This window comes from Amblyomma mixtum, chromosome 2, assembly GCF_055824585.1.
Source record: "Amblyomma mixtum isolate Tamu chromosome 2, ASM5582458v1, whole genome shotgun sequence".
NCBI classification, from domain to species: domain Eukaryota; kingdom Metazoa; phylum Arthropoda; class Arachnida; order Ixodida; family Ixodidae; genus Amblyomma; species Amblyomma mixtum.
This window is the reverse complement of record NC_143013.1, coordinates 82,799,515-82,824,186: the sequence shown is the minus strand read 5'-3', so window position 1 is coordinate 82,824,186 and position 24,672 is coordinate 82,799,515. Positions and strand designations below refer to the sequence as shown.

The 24,672-nt window shown below is 42.9% G+C and overlaps 2 protein-coding genes across 2 annotated transcripts in view; one reads left to right on the top strand and one right to left on the bottom strand.

Moving 5' to 3' along the window:
• The window catches only part of ACOX1 (acyl-CoA oxidase 1), a 39,678-nt gene extending 31,656 nt beyond the window's left edge, over positions 1-8,022 (top strand). Inside the window, exons 13-14 of the mRNA XM_089572043.1 lie at positions 2,326-2,529; positions 4,956-8,022. Coding sequence (XP_089428169.1) covers positions 2,326-2,529; positions 4,956-5,009 — 258 coding nt within the window. The 3' untranslated portion in view covers positions 5,010-8,022. The remainder of the gene's footprint in view (positions 1-2,325; positions 2,530-4,955) is intronic.
• A 368-nt stretch (positions 8,023-8,390) lies between these two features.
• Positions 8,391-24,441, bottom strand: Ipk1 (Inositol phosphate kinase 1). Its single transcript, XM_089572044.1, has 15 exons — positions 24,282-24,441; positions 23,865-23,992; positions 23,227-23,271; positions 22,889-22,996; positions 22,664-22,730; positions 21,961-22,085; positions 21,783-21,878; positions 20,461-20,519; positions 19,348-19,420; positions 19,123-19,208; positions 18,603-18,748; positions 16,942-17,092; positions 15,980-16,085; positions 15,130-15,203; positions 8,391-14,389 (listed from the first exon to the last, which is right to left on the bottom strand). Exons 2-15 carry the CDS (start codon positions 23,985-23,987, stop codon positions 14,227-14,229), a joined length of 1,422 nt encoding a protein of 473 aa, XP_089428170.1. The 5' UTR covers positions 23,988-23,992; positions 24,282-24,441; the 3' UTR covers positions 8,391-14,226.
• Between the last annotated feature and the right edge of the window lie 231 nt (positions 24,442-24,672).

Genomic DNA, 24,672 nt, shown 5'->3' with positions numbered 1-24,672 from the left:
CCAGCTTTCCCTCTAGGTAATAGTAAGAAACTCTATGGATCCGGCCCCTCTGGCGATACTGATGCCGATGTGGATAGCGGGAGTACGCAGCGGAGAAAAGAAAAAAGGTTGATGATGATGATCATCACGACTGCGGGCGCCATCCATGGACGGCACTTGGAAGCTCCTGTGCGCGCGTGTGGCCTCCGCGACCAAGCGCACCGTTGCTCGCAGCTGGAGCTGATCGCGGAGGCCACGGCGCGTGCATTTAGAAGGCTAATCCCGCCTGGGTCATGGAAAGTTCGGCTGCGACCCTTACACGGATTTATTTTTTCTGAGCATTTCCTTCGGGAAAACGGGGTGCGACCCATGCACGTGTGCGGCCCTTACACGCGTTTATACGGTATATAACACCTTGCGGGCTGTTTGCTTTCATGCTTAAGTTAAAGCTGGTGAGGTCTGTACAGCATAATTTTAAATGACTTTCTTTTTTCTTTTGGTTCTTGTGTATCTCTTCTGGTTTTTCTGTTCTTGGGGATCTGATTTTTTTTCTGTTCTAAAAGTGCAACATCGCCTTTTTATTAAGTGACCGCTGATCCGGATTATGGCAGGGAAATAACTAGAAGAATAAGAATAGGGGGGAGCGCATTTGGCAGATTCTCTCAGATCATGAATGGCAGTTTACCAATGTCCCTCAGGAGAAAAGTATACAACAGCTGTATCTTACCGGTACTCACCTATAGGGCAGAAACGTGGAGGCTAACAAAGAGGGGTCAGCTTAAGTTAAAGACAACGCAGCGAGCTATGGAAAGAAAAATGATAGGTGTAACGTTAAGAGATTGGAAGCAGCTGGAGTGGGTGAGAGAACAAATGCGGGTTAAAGGGGCTGCGAAACACTGCCTGGGGGAATACCGGCTATACTTCAGGGGGGTTCTTTATGTCACACAGATGCTGACTTAAAAAGAATTACAGGAATCGATGCACAGGAACGGGAGTTATTCAGTGAAGAAATTTCAAAATACAAGCAAACAAAACGCTGCCCTCAACTCGATTTTGGCGGGGCTTCCCACTCCTATTTCGCTCTCCCAATGACGGCACGTGGCGCAACCAATCAAAACAGCCAGCCAGAGCACGTCGCGGAAGTTTGTACTCCATGGTTGCCTGCTCTCTGTGAGACTGGCAGCGTTGTTTCCATGCCAGAGCGCCCCTGGTGGTGTATTTTTATTTTACTTGCCTTGCAGGGCTTTTATCTAGGACAAACAAATTGTCTTTGTTGATATAATATAAAACGCAGACAGGTGACATAATGTTTCTCTATTTATTCACACAATTTGCAGTATATTTACTGTTTGTCCGGTCATCAAGCTCGCGCCAGGTGATGTCATATCCGCTGCTAAAAACCCGCCACTGTGTGGCGACACCATCAGAGCCATGAAGTTGTTTTTGGGGGGACATTAAAATATTAAAAAACGGAATATACGCGGTGTTACCGACGCTAATAGCACCATTATAACTCACTGTATAAAATCAACAGGCAAAACAGTTAACTAAGATTGTGTTTCTGGGCCCCTTTAATGACATCCTAGTCGAAGTCAAGAGGAAGGAATGGGCTTGGACAGGACATGTAATGCAAAGGCAAGATAACCGCTGGTCTTTAAGGGTAACTAACGGAGTGGATTCCAAGAGAAAGCAAGCATAGCAGGGGGCGGCAGAAAGTTAGGCGGGCGGATGAGATTAAGAAGTTTGCGGGGATACATTGGCCGCAACTGGCAAAGGACAGGGTTAATTGGGGAGATATGGGAGAGGCCTTTGCCCTGCAGTGGGTGTAGTCAGGCTGATGATGATGATGATGCCTTTTTTTTTAAGATTTTAACCATAGATTGCTGTACATACGCACTGTTCTCTATAAGTTACTAATCATTGAATGGAGTTAGAAATGAGATTCTAACATAGCAACCATTGGCAAAGGTCTCGCAAAATGTTGAATACATCTGCAGAAAGCTGTCATGAACATCTAAGCATGCGAAATATTGACTTTGTGCGTTCTATACACGAGGGATGGTGTGATGGAGTGACATTGCACGAAGTTTCTGCAATAGCCCTGGCTGGTGGCTAGGTTTGTTAGCTGAGACTATTCGCAGTTAAGGGCCGCCTTCCCTCTCTCTGGCTAACGTCAGATTATGGGAAGGCAATTTGCTTTTGTAACCGTGTTTATTCCGATTCTTCAGAACCACACCTTTGAGTGCAACACAGCGTTATTGAGCTTTTGGCTCCACCTCCTCTAGGCCCCCCAAGGGGAACCTCATGGATGCCTTCTGGTAATTTTGTCCTCTTGTCGACTCACAGGCTGGTCTGAGGGACGAGAACCTCGAAGAGATCTCTGGCCTCATAACCGAGCTGCTCAAGAGTCTGCGGCCCGATGCGGTTGCCTTGGTGGATGCCTTTGACCACCATGACATGGTGCTGTGTAGCGCGCTCGGCTCCTATGATGGCCGAGTCTACGAGCGCATGTACGAGAGCGCTCTGAAGGCCCCACTCAACAAGACCCAGGTGATTAGATGATCTGGATTTTCATAACCAATACTAATTCTAACCTAGTATCAGAGGCCTGTGTTTCCAGTCTGCCTTTTCTGGTTAGACGTTAATAAACCGGAATGGCTCCAGCTTTGTTCCCGTTTCTATGAGGAAATAACATGGAAGCTTCTGGCAAATGAAAAATTGAAATGGGAGAATCAAGCTATTTTAATTGAGGCACTACAGGTGTACTGGAGGTATGCAACCAGCATGTCAAACTTCTAAGAATATAAATAACCGATTAGTTATTAGGTCCAGCCCTTTTAAAAGGCTTCAAAATTCGTTGAGTTTGTCTTGTCTAAGAAATTTCGTGTCCATATTGCAAGGAAACAGATTTAAAGCTGATGAAGCTAAAAATGCTGTGTTACGCTTGCCTGAAGGAGTGCATTAAATTTTTGGAGCAATGAAATCAATTATATAATATAAAAGTGTTTCACCTAAGACTTTACACAATTTTTAAAAATAGCCTTTTTTAGTTATATGAGCACTTTTTCGGCATAGAATACAGCTGGTTAACTAAATATCAAACAGTTAACTTTTCAACTATTACTGTTAGGCTTCTGAATTATTGAGAGGTGTGTAGCCTACCGTAAGTAATGTCCATAACAGTTTTTAGAATTTCGAAAGTGCGGTTACCCTCGGCACTGTGGCCTGACAAATTCTGGCTGCATCACATCAAAATACATGCATTTTTGAGAAGCTTGCAGGCACAGCAACCTCTGCAGTGCACGTAACTTATCAAAATCTTCAAAATTTATCAGGCCACTACGCCGAGGGCAATCGCATTCTCGAAATTTTTACTGATATGGATATTACTTACCGTGGGCTACATGCTAATTAAGGAGCTAGACAGTAATAGTTGAAAAGTTAACTATTAAATATTAGTTAGCTAGCATGCTAGTTAGCACGTCTTAGCTGTATTCTGATGTACTACGCCGCTGACAATGCTATGCCGAAAAAAGCGCTCTTCTAACTTAAAAAGCCCATTTCTAAAAACTGTGTAAAGTCTTAGGTGAAACACCCTGTATAAGCCAAGCATATGCATTTCTTGAATTCGCTGATATAGGTTTAAGCTTAAACATTTCGGCAAGTTGGTCAGGCATGTTTCAGTGGGAAGGGAAAAAACAAATGAGTGCAGCAGAAAACCTTAGAGACGTGAAGACAACACACATAGAGCGCTACTTTCAATTTTATATTTCAAGCGCTTCCGTCAACTTTGCAGCAGATCAGTGTTTCAAAAGAAAGTTAAAAGTAGCGCTTTGTGTGTGCTTTATCTTTTTGTTCCTGTGGCTTCTAGCGGCACTTGCTTTTTCCTTGAGGTGCAGGCTGCAGGTGAGCGAAGGCAAACTTGCATGGAATCCGAAAGGCAGAGTATGAACGGATGCATTAGATATTTTATGCCTTTTTCTGTCCGTAAATGTGTTTCACATGCTCTAGCCTATAGTGTGCTTAGGCACGGAATTACTGTTTATGGTCACTGCACGGTTAGCTGGCAACACAGGGTGAATTCGCTTTTGCGTGTGCTTCTAAAGAATATTGCTTACGACCTGTCCATTGGTAATGACATTGGTATTTTTAGAAGACTAAAGCTTCCAAGTTTTAACTCTTTATTAACAGAAACTATTGTGCTAAAACACTTCTGGTACAGTCAGTTCACCATTCCATATGTTCCTGCACGGGATTCAAGACCAAAATACCGCTACTGCATTCCTCGCTCCTCAACCCGGTACGGAAAGCGCACACGTCATTACTATGTACCTGCCTGTTTCAATAGCTTGCCACCTACTGTACTCCGCATGAAAACTAAATACACCCTGAAAAAAACATTGCGGTATGTCTCCGCGTTGCTTCCTGCCCCGTAGTTATTTCACCTATATTACTGTATTAATTTCAAATTACTGTAATCTCTCTTGATGTTGTAATAGTTATATATTTGTTTCACTACGTTTCTTGACCTTTTTCTTTTTTTTGCAAAGTTCATTGCAACGTCTTTATTTTCCTTTGATTGGCAAAGTTCGCTGTCTGCCAGGCTCTGCCACTCAAGCCCTTTGAGGCTTTGGTAGGCCTGATTTATGTTGTCTGACAATTGACATGAATAAAAGTTCTATCTATCTAATCTATCTATCTATCTATCTATCTATCAAATCTATCTATCTATCTACCTATCTATCTCTATCTATCTATCTCTATCTATCTATCTATCTAATCTATTCTATCTATCTAATCTATCTATCTAATCTATTCTATCTAGCTATCTATCTATCTTATCTATCTAATCTATCTATATAATCTATCTAATCTATCTATCTAATCTAATCTATCTAATCTATTGATGCATGCATGCATGCATGTATGTCTGTGAACATTTGCGTTAATTTTTTGTTTCTCTTTTTTTCTCCCAGGTGCACGAATCTTACCACAGATTCCTCGGTCCACTTATGAAGTCAAGCCTCTGAAGACGATTGCTCATCCCTGTGAAGGCATTCTTCCATTCTCCATCTCGCTTGTACATTAAGTGTGCAGCTTGTTTCCTTTGAGATTTTAGCTTAAGGGTTGCATCTTGTTGTGACCTACACTGACATCTCCCCTGCCTCGGTTTGGTTGCTGTACGTTACTTTAGCATTTTATCCGTTTTAACGAGTGCACTGGCACGTTACCTTTTAATGACATTTATGGTTTAGCCTTCATGGACATGGTTAGGAGTGTGTGTGTGTACACAGGGTGGTGAGCTGGGTACCAGCCAGAGTTGTCATTTCATTAGCGGTAACACGGAACTGGTTCATGTCATTTTTTTTACCGTACTCAAGTACCATTTTCTGAAGTCACATTGCACCAGGCTTATTTAGCTGTGACCTCATGTTGTGATCATGACAGTGTGCTTTCAGCAGTGGATTGAATCATTTCACAATTTGAACACATGGCTGCCATAGGTGTTGAACACAGCTTTTTGCTTCCATGTGTTCATTGTTCCAGATTCCTCGGCAAAAACCGAGCATGCTCTTAAATCGTGCTGCCACAACGTACCTTTTCAAATAGCAGTAAGCATACGCAAAGTGAAGTCCAGTTTACAACTGAAGCCTGTGAATGCTGACATAGACCTCTGTGTGGACACCATGTAAATGCAGGTCAGGATTCATGTCGTGAATTTTCCATTTCTCTTTTCTGTTACACGTTAAAAGCAAGGCTACTACTTCTCTGTGGGCTGTGTATTGACTGGCATTCAAAAGAACTATCAAGGGCAGAGATAGTTGGTTACATTTACAGATCATTTTGTAATAATGCAGTGGAAAACTAGAAAGCCTCATAATGCAGGAGATGCCATAATAAGGTGCTTGCTTTTTGAAAGAACAGTGCTGCAACCGGAAGAGATGAATAGATTACAGTAAAACCCCAATTAAACAACTTTCACGGGACCGCGCAGAACCATTACATAATTGGAAACCTCGCACAGTGGATGCATTCATGTAAAAAAAAGAAAAAAATGGAGGATGCTTAAGCTTCGCCTTTAAGAGTAGAACACAATAGCATTACCGGGCCGCCGCCGCTTATCGGCAGCCACGCTTGGTGAGGAGGTGCCGGTTCTGTGCATGGACGGAGCAGCTGTGCAAGGCCTTTGCCGCTGGTGCTGCTGGGATTTTTCAGGCACGAACGAAGCAGCGGAGCCGCAGCAGCCTTAGACTGTGGCGCCGCCAACGACACTGCCGGCTTTTCTGCCTCACGAGCTCCTTAACGCTCTCGCGTTAAAATTGTAGACAATCAGTGCGATTGGTGTTACAGGGTATGTGTTGGCATTAGTGCTTTCCCCTAACGGAGCAGCCGCTGGTGGGTTCAGACCTTGCAAGCAGGTGGCGCGATCCAGCTCATCAATCACCGTACCCTGTTCCACCCTCCCCCACCTGCTACATCCTACCTTCTTGTCTTTTTTCTCCCACTTTTTTCTCTTTCCGTTTCCCCCTGAAAATGGAGGTTGATTTCTCTCTCTCACCACTTTGCCACCTGTCGGCTAAAGCTTCAGACGGATGGACGTATCGATACTTACAACTTGGGGGTTCTAATGCTACTGCATTAATGAAATGCAGATGCTGCTCAGGCTGTCAAACTGAACCATTTTTTTTTTCCCACCCACGCATTATAAGAGCGCCCGTTTTCATTCTACGAGAATTGGTATTGAGACTGCATTGCCAAATGGCATTTCAATGTGGAAGAAGTGCGCGTGTGCCCCTGTGACTGTGCGTTAGGTAGGGGGTCATGTGCACCTAGAAGTGACGCTTTGAATGACGCACCGGAATTAGGGCTGCTCCAAATGACACGAGATGCGAGCATGCCAACGATGTGGCATTCAAACTCCACCTACAACTGCCATTGCTCTGCCGTCGCTCCGCCATTTACGCAGCACTGTTTACAATGGGCGTTCTTGTCACAAAGGGGACTCGGTGTCGCTAGACCCAGCACACTACGCGCTCAAGCCACTGCGAAAGGCACTTTCACAATAGCTTGTTGCTGAAATGAATGTAAAACTGGTTCCCGTAACGCCTTCACCGGTGAAGCGAGCGAACAAGCAGGCCAGGCAAGAGCCCACTTGGTACCGGTAACTGCAGGTCGCACGCGCGGAGTACAGGACTGGTAATGGCAGGCAGTCATGCTCTGGTTTGCATTGTTTGCGACCATGCCTGCTACATAATTCCAATTCAGAATGCCTTCGGGCGATGTGGCGCCTGCCAATAAAGTGCTGCACCAGCCTCTTTCATTCCGAACAGTTCCCGCCGGCCGTCGTACGAGGTGGGGCGCGTATAATTTTGCGTCACATAATGGAGGCAATGTGTAATCTCCATGGAAGGTTTGCCAGGCCGGCGCCAAATCATCGTAAAATGCGGGTTGTTGAATAAACTGGGTTCCACTGCATTTTTTGAAAGTGTAGTGCTACGACACACATGGGTCAGTCATAAAGATCTGTGTGCACTAACGCCATCTGCAGTTTGGGTGGATCTTACAAGCAATCTCCTCGACTTGTGGTTTGTGGTAGTCAGTTTATCACCCTGTACACACTTGCCTTTGCCTTTTTGCCTTTGTGATCAATACTTTTAAATACTTTTGTGACCGCACCGTTGGTCTGGTGCATTTTTATTTGCTAAGCTTATTGTCGTGGTGGTGAAACTTGAGATTCTTAGAAATTAATGCAATTTCTCAGGTGGCACAGAGTGGTTACAGATGGAGAACGCGCTGGCAAAAAGAGAAAGGGAGGGTTCCGCACCCTGAGCAATAATGTCGCCCAAATGGTACTATTTCTGTGCCCCATGCGAGCTGCCATGCGACCATGTCTTGGCAGCTTTTATATCGAGCAAAGCTTTTGTCACGCAACACATTCCTAGAGTTTCACATGTTTTTTTACAATACATGCAAATTTTTAAGGTTTGTGATACTGTATTATGCAATAAAAATAAATAAAAGTGGGTATTTTACATCCCTGCATATTGTTGTTGAAATTAATTAAAACTGTTACATTTCCCAATGTGTTCGAGATTGTATTGATGTCTGTGTGTGTGACACCATAGGGCATGTGTTTTGCAGCAATGAAATGCGAACAGTGGAGACGACCTACTAGAGTGTCAAATTCATTGTTATAAAGGGTACTGTATTTGGAAGCACAGCAGGACTGCGATCACCGCTTTCTTTTAATTTGATGAACCGTGGTCCAGCTGCCATCGAGGAATATATCTGCTGATTTTGACAGACCAAGAGCACCTGAGAGAATGCTGAATAGCTTTTCTTGCATTGCTATGTGTCTGCCATCAAGTAATGTTGATCTTCAAATCTCCAGTAGTACAAAACACCGAGACTGAACTTAGTTGTACTTTATTTTACCGCAACAGTATTACATTAAGTATCTTCTCTGGGATCACAATCACATGTTAATGACAATCACAGAATATGTAGTGCGGAAATACACTAGCGTGAGCACACTCGACGACTAGGGCCGATATAAGACTGCAGCATTTACTAAAGTCCGACAACATCAAGCTGAACTTGTCACAAATGTGTCTCATATCAGCATTATCTTACGGTCCACGTAACAGAAAGCACCTGAAAAAAAAATGAGCCCGCGATCTGCAGCCTTGATTTTTGCATGCCTGTTATGGTCCCCCTTTTTTACAGAAAAAGCATGCCAGAAATGTGCTAAAATCATTGCACTAACAAAAGCAGGAGTTGAAACCTGTATGCAGGAGCTTTGGAAGCAAATTGTAGTCATAGTGAAAAAAAAAAATTGGTGCCACAATTACGACAACGTGAAATTTAGTGACAGCTAGAGGGTTGGAGCGCCAGCACATAGAGAAGGGCCGTGCACAACCTCCTCTCCCATGCACACATGTCGCTACCCCAGCGCAAATTATAATACATTCTTGTATTCGCTGTACAAGTCCTCTATTAGTCTGAAGTGGGTTTGAAATTGTCCACAAGGGAGCATTCAAGTACAATTTAAAACACGAACAGTGGCAACTTCTTTGACGTTGGCAGTTATTGCGGTCTTCAGGTAACAGTGTCAAACTTCTGTTTGACATTGTTAAAACAGAGGCAAACCTTTTTTTTTATGACACATATGAATACTTTGTCATGATGTTTTTTTAGACAGCTTTGCTGATCAACTCGCCAACCAGTACATATCGATGAGCTGTTCACAAGGGCTATAAAAGCCAATTGAAGGCTGCCTACATATATATATAGGTATATATGATGGCCCTGCGAATGCTACTTTGCAACATCAGAAAGCTTAGTAGCCTATCACACTTCCTATTTGATGCATTTCTTATTAAACTGATTGCCTTTTAGTTCTCAATGAGCAAATAGGCTATTAGTTTTGCTATCTGAATTTTCACTGGGGTAATTTCCTTCTATTGCGCCTCTGGCCCTGAAGGTACACAAAATAAATAAATAAATGTGAGATGGTGGTCATGGTAACGTCGAATCAGAAGGTTCCTGCCAGCATGTGCTTCATGATTAAAAGCACGTGCTAATCATCTCGTGCATGCCTCATCCCACAGCTGCTCATGATGCGGATAGCACTACAACCGAAATCTCGCAGTCCGAGCCGCTGACAGCTGTCGCCGTAAAACTGTGTGAAAGCTCCATGATAGCTTGATTAAAAAGGTCCAGCACCAGCTTTGCAGATGCTTTTTGCTTGTTTCCTTAGGCCAGTTCCTATTACGCAAACAAGCAGGGCACAGAAAAAGAAGAAAGAGCCGAAACAGCCCAAGCAGTTTTGGTCTCGAGTGCCAGGTGTCCAAACAGCCACACCTAATTCAAGTGACACTCCGACAACTGATACTCCGTGTATCATGTGCAATTTTTCACAGTTCTATTAAATGATCTACTACATGCACATTGCAGTGTGCAAGCAGAACTGCTGCATAATAGTCGAGGCTTTCGTGGCTTCTTTCATAGTGAGATGATGTAGCGCAGAGCCTCCTCACAAACAGTGTTGGCACATATGAGGAGACTCCACCTCGAAAACCACGAACAGCACGTGACAAATGCACAAACTTTACCAAGCAAACTTTAAGAAAGCTGAGGTGTCATTCTCCTGCACAAGGTACCGTATTTTCCGGTGTATAAGACGCACCCGCCATATATGCAGGCTGTCATTGAAAAAGTTGGTATATAACACGCACCCCAATTTAACCGGTTAGGCTAGTGAGAATTAAACACGCTTGAGCGACCATCGCGAAATTCACTGTACCTGTGACAAATTCTTAAGCCACGCTAAGTGATTGAAAATGGCAACACTCACGCTATACCCGCCCACGTTTTAGAAAAAAGAAAAACCGAAAGCGCTCTGCATTATGTCCATAACAACATTTTATTTCTACTTAAAACCTATGAAGTCTTCATCTTCGTATACGCTATCAAAAAGTTCGCCCATTTCTGGCGGCAACACGGCTGCAGCATTCTCTTCGTACTACGTACACGGAGCAAAGTTGCAAAGGGTGGCTAAAAAAGAACACCGGCTTGTCTTGACAATGGCGAGAAGAGCGATTGTCTTCATCTTTTGGCATTTCACATTACTTTTGCTAGGGGCCTCCGAAACGGTTGCGTGTTTGTGATCCCGGAAGTCGTCATCCCAGCTGTTTCATGATAAAGTTCACCTAAGAAAAGCTGCGCACAGCGGTCCCCGTGTTGAAGTATTAACCGCGTTACAACCGTGTCATTGGTAGTGATATTTTTTCGATGAAAAAAGCTTGAGCATGAACCTGAGTTAACTTCTGAACTCACAAAAACAAAAAAACGCGAAAAATTAGCGTATAAGAGGCACCCTTGTATAGGACGCACCAGCAAGATTTCTGAAAAAAAGCCGCATCTTATACACCGGAAAATACGGTACATTTCGCTTTTAATGTGCTACCAACTAGCATAACGCTTTACTGAGCGCAAGGCCTCATAAGACCATGTATAACATCACTTTCCGGAGGCTCCTGATGATTGTCGGATTAATGCACCATTTTTAAAGCTGGCCAGCCACCTGTAATTGTAAAGTAGAGTTGAAATTTGCCACAGTAGAAGCACTGACTTTACAAGCCTTTCATTCCACATTTACACCACTTAATCGATAATAAGTAAAGCGTCACTAATTTCGATCTCATGGGACGGGACTGCAAAAAAATGGTCGCATTAGTTGAATTAGTTTAAAAAAAAAAAGGGCAGACGATATACTAAAGTGTGGTTCGGCCAAATGCAAATTAGGTACGCCAGCACTTCTGTTCTCACTTTGATTTCAGTTCAAGGCTCGGTTTTCAAGTGGTGCTGTCACGTATGAGAAGGCTTCACTGCAATGACCGCAAACAGTACATGACAAACACGCAGTTTTGGCGCACTGAAAGAACTGAAGAACCTTGCACACAGACATGACGTAAATGCACGTCATTGCAGTCACCGTAGGCTGGTGGCAAAGCTAAGAAAACTCGACGTTACATCTGCTGTAGCGTGCACTACTATATGATTCAGGCTTGAGGAGCTGCATTTGGTCAATCGGTTGCTCAAACAATTCATACATCGACACTGCCTCCCTTCTGGAATGCGTTCGAACTAAAACCAGTGCGAGGCCAGCTGTGTCCAAAGCCATAGACATACACGGGCATCCACAGGGGCCAAGCCAGTAGTCTAAATTATCGAGATTTACAAATTGAGGGGGGATTTGGTGATCAGATCACAAAAATCACGAAAAAAGTTGATTTTTGAAAAGTATACTTTTTGGCATCTCCAACACTCTTTCTATGTTGTACTGAAATATTTCACCCAAAAATAAACTTTAAGCGCTCCAAATAAATATATTTGTCAGCATCTGCACATAGACAGTGGCTGCTAGCTTAGAACTTTCAGGCTTGTTTTCTCGAAAGTTTGTTTTGAGCTTAATACCTTGCTCGTGGAAAGCATAGCACAGCAATGAGAGCATAGATTTTTACCCAGATTGTTTTGTTGTGATCACTGAGATGTGGTCTGCGTTAAGACAGTCTCAGATTTGCCATTTAGGCTCACATGTTTTTATTACATGGTAATTAGAGCATGATACACTCTAAACATAAAAGAAGGTGCATATTGTGTCCTTTAAAAAGAAAAGAGCAGAGAAATTAAAAAAAAAAATAAGAGTCTTGACTTACACCACACTTCTTAGTACATATTAAAAGGGTTTACAGACCTTAGCCAGTTTTTTTTTCATGCTAGGCTTTCCACAAGCAAGCAACATGGGGACAGCATATAAACAATGATAAAAGGGAAGCTACTGAAGCTGTCATTGTGAAACTTTATATCTGATTGTTTGATGCTGATTTAAGCCAGCCTGCCAAATTTCATCACTCTAAGTTCAAAAATAGAAAAGTTGGCTTCGATCCCCTCATTCCCCCTTAACTGGGATTGAACTAATTAGGTTTTACAGTAAGGATTCGATGGCTTTAGAATATAAGAGTCAGGGAACCATAAGAGGCATGCAGAACCAACTGACAAACTGCAAAAGACCTCCTGCCACAGACGACACAATCACAATGAAAACGGCTGCAGAGAGCCTCGAAGTGTAGAGTTAAATGCCTGGGCTCACAGGTACAATGGCTGACATTATCCGCACTGCGTGAAAACCCGTTACTGCTTATCTCTTCTGAGCCCAAAGCAGAGGCTAGCACAGAGTCTAGTGGCTCTGGCATGAACAAAATGACTGATTTGAATTGACAGCACCATGGAAGTTGGGTACCTCCAGCCTCCACATGCCATTCAATTTAGGCAGTAATAGGCTGCCGAGAGATCATGTTCTTTTTCACAACACCAGGAAGAGAGTTAAAGAAGCACATGAGAAACAGCCCTGGCATATCACCGGTTTGCATATAAACTTCGCAGAAATGACGGCTAAAACATGACAACAAAGCAAAAGCACCAGTAATAAACCTTGATTCAGCATGTTGAAACATGTGCAACTTGGTCAACATACTGACAAGGTCTGACTTTAGTAAAGTTGTAGATATAAATGCAATATCGCATGACTGTTCCTCTTGACAGATAAAGGGCTATTTTCTGAGCACTGCATGACACTTCTCATTTCTGGCAGTGGTCCTCTGTCATGGATACATCCCACTTCTTGTCATTATAATGCCTCTATTCCAGGGAAATAGGATAGAAGTGCTGTAGTGGCACGGGAAGTGTTCCCCTCCACAGAAAGTCACAAAGTCTACTTGGAATACCTTTGTAATACTGATGCATAAGGATATAAAAATGCCTCTTAAAGCATTGTGTGCATGGACTCGTAAGCAGGGACTAAATGATATATGCAGAAAGGCATGCCATTCCTTTTTTTTTTAAACGTGATACAATAAATTCTGGCACACAACCCTGTTTATGGTGCCGATGCAGGATGTATTTGAAAATGTTAAAAATAATAAATGTATTGGAAATTTATGTACAGGTGCCGTCAAAAGTAAAAGGAAGGCAATATTAACGAAAAAATTTAATCATTGCCCGCTCAATTCATGCATCCTTGAATACATATCTGCAGACTAATCGTGACTGTTTGAATGGCACTGAGCACCAACAAACATGGACCATTATGTTTTAGATTTAAAGAAATTAATTTCTTTTACAAAGTCGCCTTCCATTTACTTTTGACGGCGACTGTACTATGTATATAAATGTATTTATATACATTTATGTATATAAATGTATATAAATACATGTATATAAATGTATTGGACAATTCACCTGGGCGTACACAGTGGCCAAGAGTGGCACTACATTTTGCACCCCAAAGCATTCCAATGCCACATAAAGGTAGAACAACACAAAACCAGGAGCTCTTCCCCTACATAATCAAAGAACATTTCCATCCTTCCCAAACCTGTGTAGCAACCATGTATTTCAGCGAAATGATAATTTTTCTCAACAGGTTCGGATAGAAGCTATAAAATTTAATCCATCAAAAAGCTAAAAGGAAATGTCAGAAAATACCAGTGTGAGGATCTAATGCCTCATTGATCACAATAATTTTACAACCTTCCTCACAAAAAATTACATGCCCTTGATTGTCAAGCATCATCGGGTCTTGACCATTTCCTAGATTAAAATCGGTGACGGCTAAATAAGAGAACATCAGTGCCAGCAAGAGCCACCACTTGGCACATATGGTTGCACTAAGCTCCCACACTGTCATGCACAAGCAGTTTGGATCATGCTGCAGTCGTCAAAGTAGACCTTCTCAAGTTTGTCCACCGACTTGGGATCCAGGTCTACGACGGCCACTGAGAAGAGGTAGGCCTGTCCACAGCTGTCCTCCACAACGGAGTCCTGCTCCCAAGACTGCAATTTAGCCCTGATATACAATGAGGGGAAAAAAATGTATGGCATGTGACAACACTGGCAACAGCAGTCTAGAACAATGTGATTTCTAAACTGCTCAGATATGACCCATTAAGGCAAAGCACCTAGTACTTTAACCTAACCTAACCTATCCTGACATGACGTGACCTGACCTGACCTAACCTAACCTAACCTAACCTAGCCTAACCTAGCCTAACCTAGCCTAACCTAGCCTAGCCTAACCTAGCCTAGCCTAGCCTAGCCTAAAATTCTCACAAAAATTGTGGTTCTAGATTGTTCAAAGCTCAATGTGACCAAATGATGCAAACATACGAGAAAAAGGGACAAGCATCTGTCAGTTGTAACAGTAAGTACACAGAGCTTCAGCATATGACAGTACATTGGGCCTCATGATGTGATAAGTACTGAAACTACAAGAGTACTGAAAGTACTGGCAAGTACTGAAACTACGCTACAATTGTGCTACATAGCTTGTGCCTAAAGTTTTAATTTAAGCTTTAATTCACATTAAACGTTGAATGTGTTCCTACACTACAATTGTGTGCACTGTACACAAAGGTTCATACGTTTCTACCTCATGATGTGGTCAAACTCAAGTGCAGAGAATACACTGAAAAATGCAACAAGCATCTAATTGCCACTAATTAATTACCATTAGTACCAGAACTCATCAGCCTTTGTGCATGACAGCTAGCTTTGTATGGCTAAATTAAACGAAACAAAACAGCTTACGCAGATGACAGCCTCTGCAGAGACAGCATGATAGAGCAGTCACGAGCTGTTAGTGCCACCAAGAATTCCCAGATCTGGAGAAGTAAAGATGAAGGACTCAGTTACCTTCACAAGCATACAAGTACGGTAAATGCAAGCAGCACACAATAAAAGTAGAAGCATTGCAAAATTTTCGCAGTACGTTAAACTGCAATTAAAATATAAACATGCAAAAACAGTGGAGAGAGTAGCAGACATAAAATATAAATCATTTTATGACTGGCAATACTTAGGCAAATTTTCCTCACTACGTACTCTTCGGCATTAGACAGCCTGAGAAGAACTTGAAAGTTACTATGCTTCTGGCATGCAAAATGGTTACGCTGACAAGACAATTGTTAAGCACAGAATTGCAACCATTCTGCAGCCTAGTCAAGACGAAGTTAAAAAATTCAGTGGGGCACTTTGTTGACCTAAAGCGCAGTGAGGCGAAAGCCTTAAGTGCAGTGTTGCTGCTTGTGTCACTGATGTGTGGTTAAGATGTTAATTAAGTACACAATTGTTTGTGAATCTTAAATGCTGGGGAAGCTGCAGGGCGTTTGGGAGGCATCCTTCTGATTCGACACCTTTCTGCAAACACTCTGCAGCGTCCTAGACCAGGAGAACTACGTATGTGTTGGCAGGAAGTAGCGCAGCCATTAGCACGCTCGGCTGCGGAACGGAAGGACGGTGGTTCGAATCCCATCGTGCACAAAGATTTTTTTTTCTGGTCTGACTAGAAAAGCGTGGCACCTCTGCTAACAACCTTCTGTCGACAACGATGAGCGACTAAAGGCTTTCACCTTAAAAGTGTTAGCACAGCGACCAGTACCTTGCGACAGGCAAACACGTGGTCTGTCTCGTAGTTCTGACGGTCACGACAGCCGACAGCTTTGGGTAGACAAGGCGCAGGGTGGCCATCTTTCAGGTACTCGGCCCTGAGCAAAATACGCAGAAGAAAAAAAGTGGTGAAAAGTGTGAAACTAGACTCGCTGCCCGTGAGAGTACCGAGACAAAAAAAAAATGGTTGAGTGCAGCTCTCAATGAGCCATGGGCTGGAAAGAACAGCATTATCAGACTTCTGCCACTCTCGTAAGAACACAGACACAAGGCGCAACATACACATAGCACATAAAAGTGACACCGGCCTATAGTCTGATACAATTCAAGAACGAAGGGTCTTTTCTCAGTCAAAGGACCCTTTTGCAGTCAATAGCATCGGTCGATTCGCATGACCCTGCTAGTATGGGGGGATCATCAGCCACTTCCCGCATTGTCACCCTAGCAAGGTCATGAGAATCGGCCAACACCATTAGCTGGAAGGGACGGGGAAAAGCCGCTTCATTCTTGCATTCATGCAACAACGCATTTCAACGACGCATCCCTGCATGAAAGATGAAAGTTATGACTTTGACAAAAGCGGTGGTAAAGACATCTCTCGTGAGGTAAGCACCCCAAACAGAGCTCCCACAGCTAACTACCCTATTTGACTATACCGTATAGCTGGGCACATTTCTACTCGACAATAGACTTGTCGAGTAGACCATGTAAAAACTGCCTCAGTTTTGTGTTAACATCACCAAGAAAGAAGACTGAGTACCACTAAACATCTCCTTCTAATTTTATTATGCCTCTACTTCTAAAAGCCTAAAGGTTGCTGCCTCTCGGCATTTCAGCCTCACAGCACGGAGCGACAACCCAAACACAGATGGTGATACTGTGCATACACCTTGCAATTCAATGCCAAAAAAAAAAAAAGTTGAATAAGCCCAAGCCAAGCAAAGAACAACTCACAGGGGAACTTTTTCACCCGCACACTGGAGGGTATCCTTGAGACTGCGGTACAACGGGTAGGCTGCAGCGACATCGATGCACCCCAGGCGTTGTGTCCTCAGCACACGGTCCAAGACGCTCCCACGTGGAAGTCGGTGGTCTGCTTTCATTCCTAGAGAAAAGCAACCACAATTTTCTTTTCCCACTGATCAGCAGCTCCATGGGTGCACAGCTTGGTCTCCAGAAAAGATGTTTCCTTTGCGAGCACAAAACTTAAAGGTGCACTGAAGAGGAATCTGAACTTGTCTTTTTGCCATGGGAACTCAATCTACACGTTCCGAGCATTCTTAGAAACTGCGATTTACTGCCCTGTGTGGCCGATTTCCCCAATTAAATCGAATTAATGTCCGGCTCCCGCCTTTTTTTTTTAATTCTGCCTCGTACAGTGGGCGGAGTCGACCAACGTGTGGAGCGCCTTTCACCCAGTCCCGTGGCAGCTTGCCGCTCTGCCATCGGCGGAGTAATACGTAGTAGTCCGTAGTAGCAAATAGTCCGCACGTATTTTTATTTCTTCGGGCTTATTTTGCGGCTATATTATCTGTGAATGAAGCTATTTATTCATGGAAACCAAAATATCAAAATAAATTGAAAGCAAAGCCTCCACAGGACTGGATGAAAGGCGCTCCAAGCGTTGGTCGACTCCACCCACCGTACGAGGCAGAATTAAAAAAAAAAAGGCGGGAGCCGGACGTTAATTCGTTTTAATTGGGGAAATCGGCCACACAGGGCAATAAGTCACTGTTTCTAAGAATGCTAGGAACGTGTGGATCGAGTTCCCGCGGCAAAAAGACATGTTCAGAATCCTCTTCAGTGCACCTTTAAAAGTCTGTGAGGATAGCTTCATCCTAATATGCTCAGCAACAAACATAGGCTTTTATTACAGTAGCGCAACCGTGCAAGCCTAAGCAGCTCTAGCTCAGACTAGTGGTAAAAACAATGTCTCGTCTCATTGTTCTCTACTTCTCTGTCCTTCTCCATGCTGTCCGTACACAATATTTCTTTCCCTTTCAAGAGAAACTCCACTGACTGGCTTTTTGCGGCTTTGTTGCCATTCGTTTAGTAGCATAAGATGTTAGTATTTAATATTTAATTAAGAAAGTTGGAGTTAAACACGGAATAATTTTCCCCGCAACTCATTTCAAACTCACAACGTTCGTGATTACATGGAGGGGTTTACAGTCTCTGTGATCGCCAAGTAGAAGTGAGTAGTGGCTTGGTCTAGGCTTAGAGATCCACAAACAAAAATGCACTTGGCATCTTTCTAGTTTATAAAAGCTCAGTTTTCAGTGAAGGCATTCTTTGCCACAATGCAGTAATCTATTCATATAGGACACTTTCCAATAGAATGTTTCTCATCAAATGGGTACCCTAGCACAGTAACTATAGTGATTTGAACATGATGTAGTTAAAACTATCACGAGGAGCACTTCAAAAGCAAATGCTGAAGTCTGTTGTTAGCATCTTAAAAGGCCAGCTTAGAAGTCATCATTTCTAAACGCATGCAGTCTGTCCTGTCTGCCTGTCTGGCCTGTCCAAAGGAACAATTTCAAGGTCTGCCTTTAATATTTATACGACAGACTGATATTGTAGAAGAGATATCGTAGAAGATGTGACCCACTCACTGGTGGTACAGGTGCACGGATGGGAAGATGGGCAAGATTGCGGCACGTTAACATCATTCACGCTGGTGACAGCATCAGTCATGATAGTGCCTGGGTAAGGATGCCGAAGGACTTTTGTGACCAGGAGGCACAGGTTGTCTTCTGTACTGTGGAGAGTAAAAAAAAGGAAACATCAAGAAAAGTTGTGGAAAATACTGAGAAAAAAAAGAAAGAAATGGCAAGCAAGAGGATCTGAGCATATCCCCCCCCCCCACCCCACCAAAAAAAAAAAATGTGAAAGAATTTTTGAAGGTTTCAGAGTATCTTGGATATCAGTGCAACTCAATTGGGGACTTAAATGATTAAGCCTAAGACAAATGTTTTATAAAGGTTTTACTGCGCAAAGCAAGATGAAGAGCGAAGTGTTTTAAAAAATATGGCACTAAAGGGATTAGGTGTTACTTGTACTGACACAAAAGTGTAAGCAGATAGGCTTAGCAAGGCTGCGTGGAATGTTGCTCTTTCCCTCAGTAGTACCTACCTGACTAGACATGATTCGTGGAAGATGTCTTTCAAGACAACTTCTAGGCTGCTTCTTGACTCTTCACTGAACACGAGTTCTTTATTCTGTAAGAAACAGCACAGTGAGCGATGTTATTGTGAGATTTCGCATAAGATATCGTCACTTTCGTGTCACCAACAGCTCATAGTCATGGCTACCATATCACTTTGCGAATGCAAGGTAGGAATATTCAGAATAACTTACCTTGAAAATCCTAAGGTTGTTCTGAGGATGGTAGAGGAGCTCCTTGAGGGCATTTCTCATTCGTCTCGGACACCTGGCAAGGAAGAACCGCTGAAATTTCAACCCTTAACGCTACAGCTGAGCTCTGTTTGTCCCGAAATTCCTGTTCAAAAATGTCGTACATGAAGCCAGTCGTTCACAAGGTATTAAGGCGAAAGCCTTTAATGCCTCATACTGTCGTTAGCAGACGTGTCGGCAGGAGTGTCGACAGACGCGTCGGCAGGAATGTCGACAGACGCGTCGGCAGGGGTGTCGACAGACGCGTCGGCAGGAATGTCGACAGACGCGTCGGCAGATTTGTCCGCCTTTCGGCGTCACTGCTTAAAAAGAAACTGCGCCGAGGGTGGGAATCGAACCAGGGCCTTTGGCATTTGAAGAGAAGACGCTACCAGTCTGCCATGAAGGCTCAAGGTTCCAGCATGAATAAAGGCGCATCTAGTGAATGCATAGGTTTCATAAATAAAATAAAAGGAATAAAGTCAAGAAAAGAAAAATAAGAAAATAAGCAAAAATAAAAACAAAATAAAATAGGATAAAAATAAAAACTAAAAACAAGAAAAGGAGCAAAAATTAAAAAAATATGAATAAAACAGTAAATAAAAACAAACAGAGCGCCAGGAAACGCTTTCGCCTTGCAGCACTTTAGAGAGCCAAGGTGCCCCCTGAATTTTTTTCATATTTCCAAGCCTGAAGGTTCCAACACTGCCTCATTTGTGCACACTGTGACACAGAAAATACCTGGTGCAATGAATTTTCCTTATTTTTGAAAAGCAGTGCTTTTAATTTATTTCATAGCAAAGTGAATTAGCAATGCAAATTTTTTTTACCACACTGATCATACTCAAGGGGTCGAACAGACAACACTTGAATTAAGAGCTGCAACAAACACACATGCAGCCAGCAATACTTTCAAGCGCAAAATACAAGATGCGAGACCAATTAGGTCACCTCAATATTTCTTATGAGAGCATTGCCCATCTTTTTTGGTCAAGTAAAGGAAACATGTTTAAGGCTTCACTTCTTTTTAACCTTTGATCACCTGGTAAGTTATTGTTTGTCAGGTAAGAAACTTACCCACTGAACAGGTCCAGGGGGCAGTACATACTTAGCGACGATATCCGGCCCTTGGTGACCTTAAAAAACAACATATTTTGTGGACATTTATAAAACTTGGAACAATGAAAAAATTATTAGAAATAAACAGATGACATGCCCCCCTTTTAAGGTAACAGTTTTGAAACTGCTTTAATAACCTTATGCATTTAGCAGCATATGTACATGTTTTTTTTAATATCGTTATGCAGCCCATTTTATGTCTGTTGTAGCGTATTTATGTTTTTTCCTTTTTTTATTTACATTTTTTGTCATGTATGTCATTCATGCCATTTATGTTTTGTCATTCAGTCATTTATGACTGAATTTCTTTTGCATAACTGTTTAGTGTGCCTTTACACATTTTGGCTCCTTAGCATTTATAACATGTTAAAGGGCCACCAATGACAACAGACATTGGCCTGTATCAAATGATCGCTGCATTCTAATGACAAAAAGTCCTCTTTCACTGTGAACAGACTTCTTACCAGCCAAAAAAAAAAGAAAACAGAATAGGGGCATTGCTCCCACTGATAGTTTTCACAAGAAAACTGCGATTGATATCGATATCGAGAGTTCTCTGGCAAATCTCCAAGTTTAGAACACAGACCACCATCCACCTTCAATCAGTAATCACAAAGTCTATAATTCTTCAATGTCATCACCATCATGAGTTTGAACTCTGTGGCATAAAATAATAATCCTTATTGAACTCAAAATTTCTCATAAATAAATATGCAATCCGCTGCCAATAAAATACCAATGGAGCCACAGAGAGACATGCAATTTAACTGTACCAAATATGAAAATTGGATCACTAGAAAACCCACCGCAGTGGCTCAGTGGTTAAGGCGCTCGTTTACTGAGCTGGAGTACACGGTTTCGAACCAGACCATGGCCCATGTTTCGATGGAGGCGGAATGCAGATCCCCAGGTGGTCGAAATTATTCCCTAGCACTCCACTACAGCACCTCTTTCTGCCTTTATTCTTTCACTCCCACCTTCCTCAGATGTGTGGCAATTACCTTCCTCCCTTCCCTTAGGTTCAGGTTCCACCCAGATATGTGAGACAGATACTGTGCCATTTCCTTTCCTCAAAAACAAAAATTTTCAATCACTGAAAAACTGGAACAAAATTTGATAAGAATGCAAATTGTAAAAATGGATAATGCAACTGCGCCTGTGTTGCTCCTGCTATGCAATATCCCCAGCAAGGGCCTTTTGGGGATATTGTGAGCAAAAATAAATATGGAAGATGAGATAGGCTAGTAACATCCCCACCTCACCTACAATACATTTCATACCTTGAATGTCTGGGCAAGGTGAAATCGGCAGACTGATGCCCGCACCTGGTGCTCCAAGGGAAGGTCATGGGGGCTGGGCAGGAAGCCTTGCTTTGGCTGAACAATAAGCACACGAATGATGTAAGATCAACAGTAGCAGCTTACATGTTGTCAAGTTTATCACACACTTTCAGCATACCTTAATTTCAATTGACAGCACTGGACCTTCAGTAAATTTTCGTAGGTGACTTGGCAAGGTGCAGTAGTCGGGGAACAGCAGTCCAACAGTTGGAGCTTCTTTCACATTCTTCTTTAGCCTGTGCACTGTTGAGAGAATGATTTCAGGGCAGAAATGCCTGCAACTTACACCACTGCTCTCAATGATTGCTTTCACAAACAGTCAAGCTTTGCATTATTGCTGCTGTATGGATGAAACAACAAGGATTCTAACGTACGACTGCATGTTCTGGATTCAAGCGACATATGAGAAAATATTACGTTTCCCACTGAGGCTTGCTTGCAGCATAGATAAACCCGCTTATAGTAGGAATGTGGAATGTGTAAATGGGGCGTGCTGCAACATCCTAGCTCTAGAGCTGAGCTGCCTGGTGAAAGCAGAAAGGTTTGTTGAGTGTAAAGGTGATGGTAAACAATATATGTCTCCTAATTTTGTGCCACGTGAAGTGCAAATGCACCCACAACAGCACAACACCACTGCTAACTTCTGCCCATAGTCATACAGCTGAATGAGAGTAGTTAATTACAACCACAACGCAACACAAAGAGGCTACCTTCTTGCAGATTTCCTCCTGTAACATCTTTATTGCATTCACCTTCACTGTAGGTGATACTGAATAAGCTTGAGATTTTTAAAAAATTTACAATAAACATATCGCACTTACGGGGTCTGTCCAACTGCACGGCTTTGTTGATAAGCCTCACATTTTCAGCTGTCAGTCGAATAAGAACCTGAAAGAGTAAAGCACTTTGTGAACAGACTTCTGCAGAAGTTCAAAAAGAGAAATCCATTTCACACAGCTCTCAAAACGCTTGCACACTGTTTAACATCTAGGCATATGCTTTTCATTCTCTGTGCCCTTCTCAGACACGACATGAAGAAAACTTACCGGGGGACGAACAAACTGGCTTCCAAGCAAGGGCTTCATGACATTTTCGATGAAGTCTGCCTCCATATGACATTTTTGCAAGCTCTCTCCAATCAGCGATATTGTGTCCTGTGTGAGAGAAAACAGCACTATACGTATTTCTTTGCAAGCATTACAAGAGCCCTCAATGATCACATCATCCACAATACTTATCATGAAGAAGAAACTCTTCTGTCCTTTTCATTCATCTGTTCCTAACTCTATAAGCTTTATTTAACTTCCTCAACAGAAATAAATTTATACTCTTTGTAATGCAGGGAACAAACGAAAACGTTTTCTTATCGTGAGATAATAGTTACCTCAGAGAATGCAGGAGTCTTACGAAGACGAAGGACTTTATCCTCCTGCAAAGAAGAACGAACAGGAAAAAGTGAACAAGGCTCCACTGGTCGGCTACACCTTGGGATACACACAAAAGGACGAAGGTCATTTCAAACGTGTAAACACTCCTAATCGGGTATCCGGTAAACATCCTCGGCGAACTCGACCTTAGCCGGCCGCTCTACCTTCCTTGGTATGATATCGAGGTACATACATTCGTCTCCCTATCCGCATACATGCCCTAAAAGCGACACGAAACGACGTTCAAAAAGTGCGAATAATCACAACTGCCAAGTACCAACAACAGGCGTCAGTCTAGCACAGACAGCGTAGAAACGTTTGAACCGGCATCTTCGTATGTGTATTGACTGCACGTATGTACAAAGCTCCTCAGTTCAACACATAAGTTTAGCTTGGGTGCCAGTTAATGTTGATGTGCATTTATCATCCCCCTGAGTAAAACCACAGGCCAACATAAACCGGTGCTTATAAAGATAGCTACTTGAGTCAGAAACGGCAAGATTAAACAGCCCGAATGAAATACCGCGGCCACCCTTTCAGTACTCCGCGCGGTAAAGGATGGCATCCGAGCAGAAAAGAGCGAAAGACGACTTACATTCTTTAGCGTGACGACGATGTTGGCATTCCCTTCACCGCGGAAGGCGCAGTTTTCGGGCGAAATGAGAAATTTCTCGACGGGATCGCAACCTGACCGGTCTCTTCCCGTCGGAGTCGCCATATCAACTGCAACAGTAAAAATAAAACAAGCGCGGATGGCTGGCCGACACAAATGTCGCTGGGACGACTTTCGTACTCAATTTCCCTCCAGTCAGAACCTTTACAATGCGATGTGACAGCAGTAAAAATGCTGAAAATGTCGGAACACCGGTTTTCAAGACACGTAGAAGGAGGTGTAAATAAAGCGACGTGTGTTCTGTGGAGCCGCGTCGTCTGCTACGTGAGAAGACGCGTGAATCATGAATGGAACTGCGACTGCGTGAATGAAAAAGTAAAAAGAAAGGATGATAAGTACATATTGCAAACCGCAGCCTCTTCGCTTCTATTTGTGCTCGGATCCTAACACATGCATTGTTCAACGAGTCTGATAAAGAACAAAAGAAGTCGAAAAGAACATTTCGTTCGACAGGAACGACAAAATGCCGACGTACGCGTTCAGGCAGGTCGTTCGAATGTATTTTATGAAATTTTGTTCGTCTTTTAGAGTAGTCACCTCTGTATTTCAAAGACATTTTGTGCTTATTTTGTTACGTTCGGAGCAAATGTCATGTACATCCTTCCGCAGCAAAGTGGCGCGCATTTCAACTTCAGATAAAAGTGTGCCGAAGGACCATTCAGCTCGGAACTGAACTGGCAGAACTTGCAGGAGTATTCTAACCAGGCTTGGAATTAACTTTCAGCCTACG

Excerpts from the sequence above, each read along its gene's own strand:
- Ipk1 (XM_089572044.1), bottom strand. The coding sequence starts at position 23,987 with ATGGCGACTCCGACGGGAAGAGACCGGTCAGGTTGCGATCCCGTCGAG. Across the intron at positions 18,749-19,122 it reads CACGAATCATGTCTAGTCAG|TACAGAAGACAACCTGTGCC; the intron begins GTAGGTACTACT and ends TACTCTCCACAG. Across the intron at positions 15,204-15,979 it reads ACGTGTTTGCCTGTCGCAAG|ATCTGGGAATTCTTGGTGGC; the intron begins GTACTGGTCGCT and ends TTACTTCTCCAG.